Source organism: Scyliorhinus torazame, chromosome 2 (genome assembly GCF_047496885.1).
Source record: "Scyliorhinus torazame isolate Kashiwa2021f chromosome 2, sScyTor2.1, whole genome shotgun sequence".
Taxonomy (NCBI): Eukaryota; Metazoa; Chordata; class Chondrichthyes; order Carcharhiniformes; family Scyliorhinidae; genus Scyliorhinus; species Scyliorhinus torazame.
Window position 1 is genome coordinate 77,788,272 of NC_092708.1, and position 18,205 is coordinate 77,806,476.

An 18,205-nucleotide genomic window follows, 5' to 3' on the forward strand; every position below is an offset into this window, starting at 1 on the left:
CGGCAATGTCCAGGCAAAACTCGACAATGCCTCCGCTGTGGCAAGATGGGCCACTACGCTGCCTGCTGTCGAGCAGCTCAACCTGCCAACGCTCCTCAATTCCGCCAGCCTCGCAGGGACATGTGGGCCATTCAGCCTCCATACACCGAGTCATACCCTGACGACGTACAGACCGGTGATACCGACGACCGGGAAGCCTTCCGCGTTGCGGTAATTGACAGAAATCGGATGTCCCCAAGTAGGACCCACCAGCCGATGCCAGTGCACAGCGTCAACCGATCACCAATCACATTCCGTTTAGACACTGGTGCCTCCGCCAATCTCATTGCATGGTCAGCCATCTACGCCTTGAAGGTGAAACCACCGATTCGGCCATCCCGCTGTCAGTTGGTCGATTACAACGGTAATGTTATCCCAGCCATGGGGTCTTGCCAGCTCGAGGTTACACACAATTCATACACAGCCACACTGTCTTTTGAGATAGTTGGATCCTCGAAGGACTCCTTGCTAGGCCCACAGGCGTGCAAGGTTCTCCACCTCGTTCAGCGGGTACACACGCTGTCTCCAGAAGGCATGTCCGATTTCCCGGATGCAGACTTTAGGGCACAGCCCCACTTGCTCCTCGCCCACAACCAGGAGGCTTTTGAGGGCATTGGCACACTGCCCTACCCTTACAGAATGCGGCTCAAACCGGACGCCACCCTGGTCATTCACGCACCTCGTAGAGTCCCAGCACCACTCAAGGACCGCCTCAATCAGCAGCTGCAGGACCTGCAGGACCAAGGAGTGCTTTCCAGGGTCATGGAGCCCACGCCATGGGTCAGCTCCATGGTGTGCGTAAAAAAGCCCTCTAGCGAACCCTGGATCTGCATCAACCCGAAAGACCTGAACAATAACATCATGAGGCAACACTTCCCCATACCCAAATGGGAAGAGATCACGAGCGAAATGGCCCGGGCTGAAATTTTTACCAAGCTTGATGCCTCAAGGGTTTTTGGCAGATTCAACTGGATCAGTCCAGCAGGAAGCTGTGCACCTTCAACACTCCCTTTGGCAGGTACTGCTACAATAGGATGCAGTTTGGCATCCTCTCGGCATCCGAGGTGTTTCATTGAATCATGGAACAGATGGTGGAGGGCATCGAAGGGGTGCACGTCTATGTTGACGACGTCATAATCTGGTCCACCACACCACAGGAGCACATCAGTCATTTCCAGCGCGTCTTTGCTCGGATACGAGAACACGGCCTGCGCCTCAACCGAGCCAAGTGTTCTTTTGGCCAAACTGAGCTAAAGTTTCTGGGGGACCACATATCCCGGTCAGGGGTGCGTCCGGATGCAGACAAAGTGACAGCTATTACAGCCATGTCGCAGCCGGCAGACAAGAAGGCAGTGCCACGCTTTCTCGGGGTGGTCAACTTCCTGGGGAAGTTTATTCCCAACCTTGCCTCCCGCACAACAGCTCTTCGCCACCTGGTGAAGAAGATTACGGCGTTCCAGTGGCTTCCCGCACACCAGAAGGAATGGGAGGAGCTCAAGATCAAGCTCACCACCGCCCCGGTATTGGCGTTCTTCGACACTACTCGAGATACAAAGATCTCGACTGATGCCAGCCAGTCCGGCATTGGGGCGGTCCTCCTTCAATGGGACGACACTGCATCATGGGCCCCGGTCGCCTATGCCTCGCGGACCCCCACAGGACAGCGGTATGCGCAGATTGAGAAGGAGTGCCTCGGTTTGTTAACCGGCATGGATAAATTCCACGACTATGTGTATGGTCTCACTCAGTTCACCGTGGAAACCGACCATCGCCCCCTGGTCGGCATCATACAAAATGACCTTAATGAGATGACCCCTCGCCTCCAGCACATTCTGCTCAAGCTCCGGAGGTACGACTTCCAACTGGTCTACACCCCGGGAAAGGACCTCATCATCGCGGATGCCCTGTCCAGAGCAGTGAGCACACCGCCCGAATCGGGGGGGTTCGTCTGTCAGGTCGAAGCGCATGTGGCCTTCACATCAGCCAATCTGTCAGCTAATGATGCAAGTCTGACCCGTATTCGCCGTGAGACTGCGGCTGACTCCCTTCTACAACGTGTGATGCGCCACATGACGGGAGGGTGGCTCAAAGGACAGTGCCCACAATTATACAATGTCCGGGACGACTTGGCCGTCATTGACGGTGTCCTCCTAAAGTTGGACCGGATTGTGATCCCACACAGCATGCACAGGCTGGTCCTCGAACAATTACACGAAGGCCATCTCGGGGTTGAAAAGTGCAGGCGGAGGGCCTGAGAAGCTGTGTACTGGCCGGGCATCAGCGACGACATCGCCAACATGGTACTCAACTGCCCCACCTGACAAAGGTTTCAGCCGGAGCAACCCCCTGAGATGCTTCAGCCCCATGAGTTGGTAATGTCCCCCTGGGTAAAGGTGAGTGTGGCCCTTTTTTATGTGCTCGGCAGGGACTACGTCATCATAATTGACTATTTTTCAAATTATCCGGAGGTCATACGCCTGCACGACTTGACATCATCAGCTGTAATTAGAGCATGTAAAGAAACCTTCGCTCGCCATGGCATTCCGCTTACCGTCATGTCGGACAATGAACCCTGTTTTGCAAGCCAAGAATGGTCTTGTTTTGCCGCTTCGTATGGCTTCACAAACGTGACGTCCAGCCCTCTGCATCCCCAGTCAAATGGCAAGGCGGAAAAGTGTGTCCATATCGTGAAGCGGCTCCTCTGCAAGGCTGCTGATGCTGGATCTGACTTCTGTTTAGCCCTGCTGGCCTATCGCTCGGCCCCACTGTCCACAGGCCTCTCACCAGCCCAGCCGTTGATGGGTCGCGCCCTCAGGACCACTGTACCGTCCATTCATGTTCCTAAACCCGACCTGCAAAGGATGCGACAGCAGCGTGCTCAGCAGAAGGTGGCACATGACACTCGAGCAACTGATCTTCCTGCCCTGGCGCCTGGAGACAACGTCCGCACACACCTACCAGAGGGTGGCTGGTCGGCAACTGCCGAAGTTCTCCGCCGCGTGGCTCCCCGCTCGTTCCTGGTTCGCATGCCTGATGCCTCCATTCGCCGGCGTAATCGGCGGGCCCTTCGGCTGCTTCCGCGCTCGCTATGTGATCATGCACCGGTGCCACACCCTCCTGTTGTCCCTGATGTCGACTTCGTGGAGCTTCCTGCCACTATGCCTATTCCTCTATCGCCCGTGGCCAGGCCCATTCCTCAGCCGGTGGATCCTGACCCACCCTTGAGGCGGTCAACCCAAATTCATCACCCACCTACTAGGCTGGACTTATGAGCCTGTTTGCACATTGGACTCACTGAATTGTTATGCCACAATGTTAATGTGTTTCTGTTTTTGTCGTTCCAGGTGTTCTCTTTTGATATTTGATGATTGCACTTGTTTTGTTTGTGGTACAACCTCGTTGCTATGTTGCACCTGACACCTTCCTATGTATATAGTTTAGCCTCATGTACATGTTGTAGATATTGCACACACATATTCAGCTGCACTCAGTACACACCAATATTTATTACCATATAGGCACATATTCTTGTGAAAAGGGGAGATGTCATGATATTCATATTAACATATCATGGTGCAATCACACACACACACTGATGGACAGATCGACGGACCAATCAACACACACGCAACATCACAGCCAATACCAGTGAGAGCACACGCACTATAAAACAGGGAACACCACAGTTCCCGCCCATTCCAGCAGGAGATAGCTCAGAGCACAGAGCTCAGAGCGTGCCACTCAGACATACACCATGTGCTGAGTGCCTCTCTAAGATAGTCCTAGGACTGGGTCAAAAGAACAAAGAACAAAGAAATGTACAGCACAGGAACAGGCCCTTCGGCCCTCCAGGCCTGTGCCGACCATGCTGCCCGACTAAACTACAATCTTCTACACTTCCTGGGTCCGTATCCCTCTATTCCCATCCTATTCATGTATTTGTCAAGATGCCCCTTAAATGTCACTGTCGTCCCTGCTTCCACCACCTCCTCCAGTAGTGAGTTCCAGGCACCCACTACCCTCTGTGTAAAAGACGTGCCTCGTACATCTACTCTAAACCTTGCCCCTCTCACCTTAAACCTATGCCCCCTAGTAATTGACCCCTCTATCCTGGGGAAAAGCCTCTGACTATCCACTCTGTCTATGCCCCTCATAATTTTGTAGACCTCTATCAGGTCGCCCCTCAACCTCCGTCGTTCCAGTGAGAACAAACCGAGTTTATTCAGCCGCTCCTCATAGCTAATGCCCTCCATACCAGGCAACATTATGGTAAATCTCTTCTGCACCCTCTCTAAAGCCTCCACATCCTTCTGGTAGTGTGGCAACCAGAATTGAACACTATACTCCAAGTGTGGCTTAACTAAGGTTCTATACAGCTGCAACGTGACTTGCCAATTCTTATACTCAATGCCCCAGCCAATGAAGGCAAGCATGCCGTATGCCTTCTTGACTACCTTCTCCACCTGTGTTGCCCCTTTCAGTGACCTGTGGACCTGTACTCCTAGATCTCTCTGACTTTCAATACTCTTGAGGGTTCTACCATTCACTGTATATTCCCTACCTGCATTACACCTTCCAAAATGCATTACCTCACATTTGTCCGGATTAAACTCCATCTGCCATTTTTCCGCCCAAGTCTCCAAACAATCTAAATCCTGCTGTATCCTTTGACAGTCCTCTTCGTTATCCGCAATTCCACCAACCTTTGTGTTGTCTGCAAACTTACTAATCAGACCAGTTACATTTTCCTCCAAATCGTTTATATATACTACAAACAGCAAAGGTCCCAGCACTGATCCCTGCAGAACACCACTGGTCACAGCCCTCCAATTAGAAAAGCATCCTTCCATTGCTACTCTCTGCCTTCTCTGACCTAGCCAGTTCTGTATCCACCTTGCCAGCTCACCACTGATCCCGTGTGACTTCACCTTTTGCACTAGTCTGCCATGAGGGAACTTGACAAAGGCCTTACTGAAGTCCATATAGACAACATCCACTGCCCTACCTGCATCAATCATCTTTGTGACCTCCTCGAAAAACTCTATCAAGTTAGTGATACACGACCTCCCCTTCACAAAACCTCTCACTAATACGTCCATTTGCTTCCAAATGGGAGTAGATCCTGTCTCGAAGAATTCTCTCCAGTAATTTCCCTACCTCTGAAGTAAGGCTCACCGGCCTGTAGTTCCCTGGATTATCCTTGCTACCTTTCTTAAACAGAGGAACAACATTGGCTATTCTCCAGTCCTCCGGGATATCACCTGAAGACAGTGAGGATCCAAAGATTTCTGTCAAGGCCTCAGCAATTTCCTCTCCAGCCTCCTTCAGTATTCTGGGGTAGATCCCATCAGGCCCTGGGGTCTTATTGACCTTAATATTTTTTAAGGCACCCAACACCTCGTCTTTTTGGATCTCAATGTGACCCAGGCGATCTACACACCCTTCTCCAGACTTAACATCTACCAATTCCTTCTCTTTGGTGAATACTGATGCAAAGTATTCATTTAGTACCTTGCCCATTTCCTCTGGCTCCATACATAGATTCCCTTGCCTATCCTTCAGTGGGCCAACCCTTTCCCTGGCTACCCTCTTGCTTTTTACGTACGTGTAAAAAGCCTTGGGATTTTCCTTAACCCTATTTGCCAATGACTTTTCGAGACCCCTTCTAGCCCTCCTGACTCCTTGCTTAAGTTCCTTCCTACTTTCCTTATATTCCTTATATTCGTCTGTTCCCAGCCTTTTAGCCCTGACAAATGCCTCCTTTTTCTTTTTGACGAGGCCTACAATATCTCTCGTTATCCAAGGTTCCCAAAACTTGCCGTATTTATCCTTCTTCCTCACAGGAACATGCCGGTCCTGAATTCCTTTCAACTGACACTTGAAAGCCTCCCACAGTCAGATGTTGATTTGCCCTCAAACATCCGCCCCCAATCGAGGTCCTTCAGTTCCCGCTTAATATTGTTATGATTAGCCTTCCCCCAATTTAGCACATTCATCCTAGGACCACTCTTATCCTTGTCCACCAGCACTTTAAAACTTACTGAATTGTGGTCACTGTTCCCGAAATGCTCCCCTACTGAAACTTCTACCAGCTGGCCGGGCTCATTCCCCAATACCAGGTCCAGTACCGCCCTTTCCCTAGTTGGACTGTCTACATATTGTTTTAAGAAGCCCTCTTGGATGCTCCTTACAAACTCTGCCCCGTCTCCACCTGTCCTGCACATCTTAGGATTGTGGGGGCGAAACCCACACAAACGTGGGGAGAATGTGCAAACTCCACACAGACAGTGACCCAGAGCCAGGATCGAACCTGGGACGTCGGTGCCGTGAGGCAGCAGTGCTAACCACTGTGCCACCCGTAGATCCACAAAAATAAGGAATTGGAATGGAAAGAGCTCCACAACCAAGATCTTATTAAATTAAGATGGACCAGGAAAATCGCAAAAGTAAGCAAATAGCCTTGATGTCATTGGGAAGGAAACCAATGGAACCTTGGACCACTATTTAGATCCTGATGGAGACAAAGAACCAGAAACAAGTAGAAGCTCTACAACCACCCAAGTGGGAGACACACCTATCTTATCGAATGACCAGAGAGTAAGTTTGCCCTCAACCTCAAAATGGCATCATGACTCGATCAGGGAGATTGATCAAGGCAGCACACAGACTAACCCTGTGAAGTTTGATGCTATGGAGAGATGTAATAGGATGTACAGAGTTGAGGTGAAGATGGAGGGCGGGGGGGGGGGGATGAAATGTGCAGTAAATGGTTATCAAGAACACCTGATACTGATGTAACTACTGATGTAGCTATGGTGTAATGTCACATGACTAAGAGACTGTGATTTGGCAGCTAACAGAAGTACATCCTCATGTAGAGTACTGAGATGTGGTATAGACCTGTAAATAAACAAAAATGTTCTTTTTATAAATGGCAGCATTCTGAGGGTAACAGGCAAACCCGAAAGAAACCCCACCAAGACCCCGAACCCAAGCCAAAACTGTTGCAGGTCTGTTGTATTTGGCATATGTCCCAAATTGTAAGGCCATAAACAAGAAATACACCATGCTTGTACCAAAAAAAAATTAATTTAATTCCTAGCAATTACTCATTGAAAGAAAATTATATTCTTTTCCTTTCATAAATTGCAAATGATTTTTTAGCCAAATGTGGTCCTTGTTAGCACAAAATCATGACATACACCAATAGAAAAGAATATTCAAGCAACACAAGACTATTCAGATTGAGTACAAGCTTTGGAAAAGTCAAAATAATACTTCGAGATGAAACAAAACATTCTAATTCAATTTTTGGTAATCCTTCACTGTACACTAGTTTTCATGTTTGACATGCCACAGGTCTCATGTTAAAAAAATTACAATAAAAATAGCACCTTTCCAGTCTTTATTGTATCCAAAGTGCAGTTACTGTTGTAATCTATGGACCCACAACAACAAATTTATGCACAGCAAGGACTCATAAACAACAATGAGGTAAATGGCTGGACAATTTATTCTAATGTTGTTGAGAAATTACTAGGACATGCGCAGTACTACTATGCTATTCTTTGAAAAGTGCCTTGAGATGTTTTACATCCAGTGGGGAGCAAAGAACGGGCTACAGTTTAACATCTCATCGAACAATGACACCTCTGTTAATGCAACACTCCATCAGAACTGCCTTGGATTGTCAGCCTGCATTATGTGCTCAGTCTGGACTGGGGCTTGAACCCCCTATCGCCTGACTCAGAGCTCAATCCTACCATTGAACCAAAGTTGACACCTATTGTTAAACCAGCTTGAATAATTTACGCAGTCTGATTTCTCCCAGGAAATAAAATAATATGCGGTTTAATAATCAAAACTAGAAACTGCATTCAGAAAATGTTTGAACACCTTGCACAAAGATTTTCTTTATTATTGCAGCATATTCAATCAGGTAACAGAGCATGTATCTCTGTTAAGGCCCTCAGTGTATATCCCTGCTGCAACAGACATTTGAACTTAACCATCTGTTTTAATATCCCGAGGGATATAATCCAATTCTAAAAGCTAAGAACCTTGCTAGAAAGTGCAATGTACCTTTTTTTGTCAGATCACAAAAAGATTTGGGAATACAGTGTGAAGTGGAGCAAGGTCTAATGACCATTAATGTGTCTGGCTTGACAGAAAATGGAAAGTGTGCTCCTGTCAGATTAAGTTGATTTCCAGTTTTGTGACTAGTCAGTGTATGATGTTTCATTTACTGGAGATGAGATCATTGAGAAAAGAGATGACTGCCGATTTCAAGAGATGCCAGGGACTGGGTCTCCTTTGTGAATAGATGATCATTCAACACTGGTGTAAATACATGGATAGGAGTAACAACACTGAAACAGACCATAGGATTTGTCTTGTATTTAGCCTCCAGGTGAGCAATAGTTCTATTCATTTTGTCTTAGCCTGTTCCAACACCACATTAACTGACTTTCTTTCATCCACCTATCCAATCTTATTTTGAATGTTGACATAATTCTATCTCAAAACACCAATTTGGGTAATGAATTACATACCCAACCTTGTCAGGAGAGAGGAAGTAGACATTTGATACTTTCATGTGGGAGATTAGATGGTGTCAATGAGGATGTAACACCAAATGATTCACAGAACATGATCGAGCTGGAAGACTGGCAAGTACAAGGATGTTCTACTTTCCCAGCAGAAACCAATGATAAAGTTACCTTATCAGACCCTTCTTAGTTTAATATAACTCGTTGCTGTTGCTACTAGCAGTGTTTCTGAACATTATATATGGTAGATAGAATCATAGTATCATTGCATTGCAAAAGGAGGCCATTCGGCCCATTGGTTCTGCACCGACCCTCCAAAGGAACATTCTACCTCGGCCCATGCCCCCATCTGTAACCCAATAACCCCACCTCACCTTTTGGACACTAGGGTGCAACCCATCTACCTAACCTACACATCTTTGGGCTTTGGGAGGAAACTGGAGCACCTGGAGGAAACCCACGCAGACAGGTGGAGAAAGTGCAAGATGAAAATGCGCAAAACATATATCCTTGATAGAAGCAAGACATGATAGATATATTTACAGTTGAAGTTACAAGCTTGTGTAAATACTTGCTTTCTTATATCATGTGCTTAGAATCAAGGTGCTTCTTAGGTTCTCTATTTTTTGGTGAGCTGTGTAAGCTCTTTTTGAAACTATGGATCAGCTTCATGTAATTTGAGTTGTTACAAATCTTTAATTAGAGGAAAGTGTAGGTGGTATATGCAGGATAAGCAGCTATGCTGCATCATAGTAAGGCTAAGAACTGAGGAGTTGGTTTCAAAGTGGACTTGATGGTCTTTCTAGATTCTGAGTCGAGATGATTTAAAGATGTTGATGGATTATTTACGATTTTCTTCAGGAGTTAGCAGTTGCTCTGTTGCTGTTCAAGATGTAGTCTGCAATGTGTTGCTGCGAACATGCCTACAGGATGACTGGAGATAGAGATCACCCACTGGGTAATTCTCATCTTAACCTAACTGGGCTAGAAAAAAGCTGTTTCTTAAAACACAAAGAGACTTAGTTGTCTCTCCACATGACCTCCTTGCACAAACAGGCCAGTTGCCCAAATATGGTCATAATAGATTGGTTGTAGATCCATTATTTAAAAATGAATAGATTATGGACAATGGGGTTCCCTTCTCAGCCGGGATCTATTGTCCAAAATGATTGAGTCTCATAGTTCTTTACACACCCAGGCAGGTTATGTCTGGATGTCTTGTGAATGGTTCAGGAGCTGGGTCATTCACAATTGTCTAAGTTGATTAAGATTCTGGCAGCATACTTTTAGATAGGTTCCTTTCTGGTGGATTGTAATTTGTACGGTAAAGCAATATAAATATTCGGCCATCAGTGTATGATGTTAGGCGCTGCTGTTTAAGTCACTTAAATGCTGTTGTTCACGCATTTTAGTTTTTTCAGTTCACTCAATATATAAAGTAATTTTTGATATAAAACATGGATTTATACAGTATTATTGGACTAAATAGAAATAAGATAATGAATGAAAGCTTTCAGTCACAACAGTGCACAGCATGGGGATAGATTTTGGTTAAAAATGGCTTAATTGTCATTCATTTTAAAAGGAGTAGCTGGTAAGAACTAAATCCTGAAAATCTAGGAGCACATCACAGAATAATAATAATCTTTATTAGTATCACAAGTAGGCATACATTTACACTGCAATAATAATAATAATCTTTATTGCCACAGGTAAGCTTACATTAATACTGCAATGAAGTTACTGTGAAAAGCCCCTAGTCGCCACATTCCGGCACCTGTTTGGATGCACAGAGAGAGAATTCAGAATGTCCAAATTACCTAATGGCATGTCTTTCATGACTTGTGGGAGGAAACCGGAGCACCCAGAAGAAACCCATGCAGACATGGGGAGAACTTGCAGACTCCACACAGACAGTGACCCAAGCCGGGAATCGAACCTCGGACTGTGGCGCTGTGAAGCCATAGTGCTAATCACTGTGCTACCGTGCTGCCCACAATGAAGTTGCTGTGAATAGTTACCACACTACGGCCCCTTTTCGGGTACACTGAGGGAGAATTCATAATGTCCAATTCACCTAGGAAACCCACGCAGCCACGGGGAAAACATGCAGACTCTGCACAGACAGTGACCTGAGCTGAGAATAGAACTAAAGATAATGCAACATTGTTCATAGAATTTACAGTGCAGAAAGAGGCCATTCGGCCCATTGAGTTTGCACCGGCTCTTGGAAAGAGCACCCTACCCAAGCCCACACCTCCATCCTATCCCTGTAACTCAGCCACCCCACCCAGCCCTTTTGGACACTAAGGGCAATTTAGCATGGGCAATCCACCTAACCTGCACATCTTTGGTCTGTGGGAGGAAACCGGAGCGCCCAGAGGAAACCCATGCAGACACGAGGAGAACGTGCCGACTCTGCACAGACAGTGACCCAAGCCGGGAATCGAACCTGGGATCCTGAACTTGTGAAGCCACTGTGCTAACCACTGTGCTACCATGCTACCCTTCCATATCAGGAAAAACAGAAAAAAAATGTAACGGGGAGAATCAGCAAATGTACGAATCACATAAAAACAGACCAGCCAAGTAATATCTTATTGGCCTCTCGCCAGCAAGTGCCAGCTATTTACCAATACCCTGGTCACCAACATTCAATTAGGTTCTGCTAGCACCATTTGTCTCCATTCTGAATGAAAATGAAAATGAAAATCGCTTATTATCACAAGTAGGCTTCAAAAGAAGTTATTTTGAAAAGCCCCTAGTTGCCACATTCCAGCGCCTGTCCCTGGAGGCTGGTACGGGAATTTAACCCAGGCTGCTGGCCTTGTTCTGCTTCGCAAGCCAGCTGTTTGGCCCACTGTGCTAAACCATTCTGTTTGAGAATCTTGATCCAGAAGAATTATAGAATAGTTTCTCTTGACATTAAGTCAGCATTTGACTGTAATTGCCACCAGTAAAACTGAAGTCAATAGTGGTTAAAGGAAGTTACAGCTGACAAAAAGCTAGTCATCTCAGCCCCAAGAAATCACTGCAAGTGCTCTTCAAGGAAGCATTCGTGGCCCAAACATCTTCTGCTGCTTCATTGTGCCCTTCTTTTCATGATAAAGCCAAGAGTGGAAATGTTTGCTGATGATTCCACAGTTTAATCTGACTTCACAACTCCTCCCAAAGTCGAGTAGAATTTGTGGATTTCTCTCGGGTGCTCCGGTTTCCTCCCACAGTCCAAAGATGTGCAGGTTAGGTGGATTGGCCATGATAAATTGCCCTTAGTGTCCAAAAAAGGTTGTGTGGGGTTACGGGGATAGGGTGGAGGTGTGGGCTTGGGCGTGGTGCTCTTTCCAGGGGCTGGTGAAGACAGGATGGGCTGAATGACCTTTTCTGCACTGTAAATTCTATGATTCTGTGACACCGGGAACAGGATTTGGATGACATCCTGCTTTGGGCTGACAATTAGTTGCCAACATTTGTGCTACATATGCTCCACAGAATGACCACCTCAAGCAAGAGAAAGCTCAGCCATTTTCCTTTAACCTTCAATGTCATCTTCAAGAATATACTTGTATAACCTACACTTTGGTGCACTAAAGGGCAGGAAAAATGATTGTTCATGCCTCTTCCAAAAACAAACATATCTCGTGGCCCCCATTCAGGCAAAATAAAATCGCACATGCATACCACTTTGTCCTTTGCAGTGCTCTAATGTTAAAAGATGCTGTTGTTCTATATGTCTGTATATTTTTAAAAATAAAATCTAACTCCATTATCAGGAATCTTTCTTTGTTGTCCATGCTGCCTTAAACGAACAACACTTTCAGAAGCAATTTAATTTTCCATTGAAATGCATTGAAATGCATTTTTATGCTATTGCAGATGCCACTGAGAATACCTGATATAAATAGATACCTTCACGTCCTCAGGAATGTTAGATGAGGCACAGTGTTTGACAGCTGAGACATTCATTACTCATGAATAACCCCATGGATTTGAAGTTTCTCACCACTGAAAGAAAGTAGGTATTGAAAATAATGAAAATAAAGCAGAATGTTCGTACACACAATTCAGGGCTACTGATGTAAAAAAAATTATTATTCAGAGTATGATTCCCATAGGTGTTTAATTTTACTGCAGTGCAGGGTGTTTTTGATGTGTTTTCGTGCCTCTCTCAGTGGAATGAGTAAAGGTACAATCAAATATATTTGTGAAATAAATTCAGGTGACCTACATGGCATCAACAACTTAAAAAGAAACGAGTTCAAGTGATAGATGGGAAAATTCAAATATTACTATTTAGCCATGATTGTGTACAAGAGGCGGAGAATGAAAAAAAAAGATTTTGTAAGTTGCTAAGACACTTCAAATAGCTGAAATTCTCAAAGTTTCACCTTGGGTGACCAATCTACAAGCTTTTATTTCGTGACTTGCAATGGTCTGCAAATGGTTTAAGTCATGATCAGTTTTACTCCAGCTCCCAGCAGAAAATTAAGCACAGCTTTAAACTTCCCAGACATATGTCGCACAAATGTTGGCAACTAATTGTCAGCCCACAAACAGACTCTCGGCGGTTGTGGCAAGGACTAAACAACATAACGGGCTACAAAGCGAAGCCGAACAGTATCTCTGGCAGCAGCGCACCCCTCCCCGATGAACTCAATGCATTCTATGCTCGGTTCGAGCAGGTAACCAACAATCCGCTGGCGAGTGCCCCAGCAGCCCATAATTCACCCATACCCACCATCACAGCTTCCGAAGTCAGATTGGCCTTCCTGAACGTGAACAGTCGGAAGGCGATGGGCCCAGACGGGATCCCTGGTCGTGCACTCAGAGCCTGCGCGGACCAGCTGGCAGAGGTATTCACGGACAGCTTTAACCTGTCCCTACTCCACTCCGAGGTCCCCACCTGCTTCAAGAAGACCACCATTATACCGGTGCCAAAGAAGAACCAGGCAACGTGCCTCAATGACTACCGACCAGTGGCCCTGACTTCAGTCGTAATGAAGTGCTTCGAGAGGTTTATCATGAAGCGCATCACCTCCATACTCCCAGAACGCCTTGATCCACTGCAATTCGCATACCGCTGCAACCGGTCCACATCAGACACCATTTCTCTGGCCCGACACTCATCCCTAGAGCATCTCGAAAACAAGGACTCCTACATTAGACTCCTATTTATTGACTACAGCTCCGCCTTCAACACCATAATCCCAGCCAAGCTCATATCAAAGCTCCAAAACCTAGGACTTGGCTCCCCACTCTGCAACTGGATCCTCGATTTTCTGACCAACAGACCACAATCAGTAAGAATGAACAACAACACCTCCTCCACAATAGTCCTCAACACCGGCGCCCCGCAAGGCTGCGTACTTAGCCCCCTACTCTACTCCCTGTACACACACGACTGCGTGGCAAAAGTTGGTTCCAACTCCATCTACAAGTTTGCTGACGATACGACCATAGTGGGCCGGATCTCGAATAACGATGAGTCCGAATACAGGAGGGAGATAGAGAACCTAGTGGAGTGGTGTAGCGACAACAATCTCTCCCTCAATGCCAGCAATACTAAAGAACTGGTAATTGACTTCAGGAAGCAAAGTACTGTACACAGCCCTGTCAGCATCAACAGGGCTGAGGTGGAGATGGTTAGCAGTTTCAAATTCCTAGGGGTGCACATCTCCAAAAATCTGTCCTGGTCCACCCACGTCGACGCTACCACCAAGAAAGCACAACAGCGCCTATACTTCCTCAGGAAACTAAGGAAATTCGGCATGTCCACATTGACTCTTACCAACTTTTACAGATGCACCATAGAAAGCATCCTATCAGGCAGCATCACAGCCTGGTATGGCAACTGCTCGGCCCAGGACCGCATGAAACTTCAGAGAGTCGTGAACACTGCCCAGTCCATCTCACGAACCTGCCTCCCATCCATTGAATCCATCTACACCTCCCGCTGCCTGGGGAAAGTGGGCAGTATAATCAAAGATCCCTCCCACCCGGCTTACTCACTCTTCCAACTTCTTCCATCGGGCAGGAGATACAGAAGTCTGAGAACACGCACAAACAGACTCAAAAACAGCTTCTTCCCACTGTCACCAGACTCCTAAATGACCCTCTTATGGACTGATCTCATTAACACTACACCCTGTATGCTTCATCCGATGCCAGTTATGTATTGCCCTATTATGTATTTTCTTTTATTCCCTTTTCTTCTCATGTACTTCATGATCTGTTGAGCTGCTCGCAGAAAAATACTTTTCACTGTACCTCGGTACACGTGACAATAAACAAATCCAATCCAATTCATCAAATGAATGAGTGCTATAAGGATAAAACTATTGTGATTCATTAAAAATTCATTCCTGTGTTAACACTCTTAAATTTATCTTCTATTTTCATTCCCTAGGTGACGTTTAAAGCAACAAAATACTCTGTCTCTCCAGATCTCAGATTTGTTCTTCTGGCATATGACGTTAAACAGGTACACAAATTATGAATATAATTTTTTAAATATCAGGCAAGTGTCTTACCTACCGATGTGCATTTTAGTATACATATTGGAATGTATCCAGATTCTAGTTTGATTATTTTGGCAGTTGTCTCAAAAGTAAGGAATTGAATACTGTGTGTTGGATACTTTCTTTGGTGCAAACCTATTTTAACCCATGCTGCTACAGTAAGTGGGGTGCTTGCTTCAGCTCCAAATTCATTTATGTTTTTCAAATGCTATAAATAGCAGCACCTGAGAAAACAAATATTGTTGAAATAGAAGGAAATAGAAACTATTAACAAGCATTGACTTTATACTCCAGTGTAAATGCGTGTGCTTATGCTGATGACAGATCCTTTCTCCGCTGATTTAGAAGTGGTTTGAAGAATTTGGGCGGGATTCTCCGGTCCTCCAGCCAAGTGTTTCTCGGCGCCATGCCGTTCTTTGGCGGTGGGATTCTCTCTTCTTGCCTCTTGTCAATGGGATTTCCCATTGAAGACTGCCGCCGGGAAACTCGCGGGTGGGTGTGCGCTGCTGCCAAGCCGCTGGGAAACCCGCAGGAGGGGGTGCGCTGCTGACACACCACCGGGAAACCCGCGGGTGAGGGTGCGCTGCTGCCAAGCCGCTGGGAAACTTGCAGGAGGGGGTGCGCTGCTGCCACACCACCGGGAAACCCGCGGGCGGGTGTGCGTTGCTGCCGGGAAAAGAGAAGCTCAACAGCCGATGAATTCCAGCCTTTCTCTCTCTAATAATGTTCTTTATCTGCATTTTTTCCATTTCGAACTTTGACATAGTTTTATTTAGAACCCACTATGAGGTGTTAACGAAAGAGTAAATGTTAAAGATGCGCAAAACTCCTGATTTGTGTCAAAAATCCACTCAGCTACATTAAAACAATCCAGAGCAAAACCTGTTTAGTATTGGCAGTATGATCTGTAATGCTATGTTTACATAATAGCAAATCACAGACGTTTCAAAAGTAGTTAGCTGAAGCTTTATACAACGCTCCTCCAAGTATCTCACTGCATTTTCAACGGATGTTTGGCAAAAACTCAAGAGAAACAGTGAAAATACGATTCCAAAGAACATTACATTTCATTATCAGTGATTTTCTTTTACAGTATTTCAGCTGTCCCTGTTCAAATTCTCACCACCACCTTCAACTCATTGTTTATCACTATTCATTCAATATTATTCAAGCAATTATCACTGAAAGGATATTTAACGCTCTCTGCATTGAGGAGAAAATTGAGAGTGAACCTTTTAGGATTTCCATCAATCTCCTCCTCGGGGAAAAAATGTTCCTATGGTGTGGAGACTCAGTGCAGTGAATAAATCAATCAAAACAGCCTGTGTTAATCTGACAATTGAAAGCTAAATAGGAAACGGTCCAAGTGCAGATGCAGAAAGACTTGGACATTATCCCGGCTTGGGCTGGCAAGCAATGTTCATGTCAAACAAGCACCAGGCAATGACCATCTACAATAAAGAGAATCTAACCATTGCCCCTTGTCATTCAATGGCGTTACCATTGTTGAAACCTCCACTATCAACATCCTGGGTGTTACCACTTACCAGAAACTGAATTGGACTAGCCATATAAATACTGTGGCTGTAAGAGCAGGTCAGAGGCTATATGTCCTGTGAAAAGTAACTCACCTCCTGACTTCCACCATCTACAAGGCAAGGTCAGGAATGTTATTGGAATACTCTGCACTTCGATGAGTAGAGTTCCAAGAACATTCAAGACGCTTGATGCCATCCAGGACAAAACATCCTGCTTAATTGACATCCCACCCACAAACGTTCACTCTCTCCACCACCGACATATAGTGGCAACAGTGAGTACCATCGACAAGATGCACTGCGCAAACTCACCAACAATTCTTCATTTTGTATCCAGCATATGGCTATTCAAAGAGACCAACACTTGTTCCACGCACTGGCCATTTTTAAAACTGAGTGTTTGATCAGTATTGCTAAATGTGAAATCAAATTGGTCAAGATTCATAATGAGTGGATGATGTGCTTCACCAGTTTACCAATCAAGTGGTGTGGGCAAAATTACTTCATTTGATCCAACACAAGGCAAACTGAAATTTTCATTTTACACTATAGAATTGCAATATAATAATCCATCTAGCTTGAGACACTCAATGACAAATGTTGCTGTGGTTTCTTCTATTTTTCTAGATTAAACTGGTTAACACGTTTTCAGCATTCCAACTGATCACCCATAGCATTGTGCATAATAGGTTGAAGAACCTGTTGTTGTATAATGATGTGAGAACAATGACATCTATCACACAACTATCACTCAGCTGCTTCAGTTACGTACCCGTAAAGTACCCGTGAGAGGCCCAGTTCAAGAGCTTGTTTTCATTAACGAGCAGGCAGTCAACTATGCATGTCAAACCGTCATCCACATCATTGCAATATTAGGTGGCCCAAAGCCAGACCTGGTTGGGCAAATGGTGGGTCTGGAATTGGCAGTTTTAGTTGCAATGAGGGATGAGCGTAGCACAGAAGTAGCCCATGTTATTTCTTGTGGCGCCCTAAGGAATGGTCCTATCATCTTGGGGGCCCCCCACTCCTGCAAAACAATTTATGAGACTGGCCTGTAAGGAGTCTTATCTGCTGTGCTGCCAGGTTTTACTGAAGAGATTGTTGACAGGATGGCATCTGCCCACAGACACCAAGTTTCCATGTATTTAATATGACCATTGTTGCATAACTGAATGAGGATGTATTCTTGACCACCAAGCAAAACAACCACCACAACAAAATGCAGCTTGTGACTGAATAGATACCTGGGGATTGGTAAGTGGGGGAGTTTAAAGCGTTAATCTTGTTCTTGAAAAATCTAGTTTGCTTGTAGTTAGCAATAACTGAAAAATACTGTGTAAACAGAACACATTCTTCCAGCCTTAGGCAAAGTGAACTCTCTGTACTGAAGTTAATAAAATATGTGAAATTAAAAAAAAAAAATATGAGTAAATTAAAATTTATAATTTAAAAACTCTCTAAAATCAGAGTTCTTAATTTTGTATCACTAGGGACTTCAGTTGTGCTTGACCTTTAAGGTAAAAATAACTAGTATTTATGAATCACGTTCAATTTATTGAGCAAG

General features: G+C 45.2%; 1 protein-coding gene across 1 annotated transcript in view; it reads left to right on the top strand.

The window, feature by feature from the left end:
- LOC140388578 (inactive dipeptidyl peptidase 10-like) overlaps nucleotides 1–18,205 on the top strand; it is a 1,987,526-nt gene that overhangs the window by 1,302,565 nt on the left and 666,756 nt on the right. Inside the window, exon 5 of the mRNA XM_072473003.1 lies at nucleotides 14,992–15,066. Coding sequence (XP_072329104.1) covers nucleotides 14,992–15,066 — 75 coding nt within the window. The remainder of the gene's footprint in view (nucleotides 1–14,991; nucleotides 15,067–18,205) is intronic.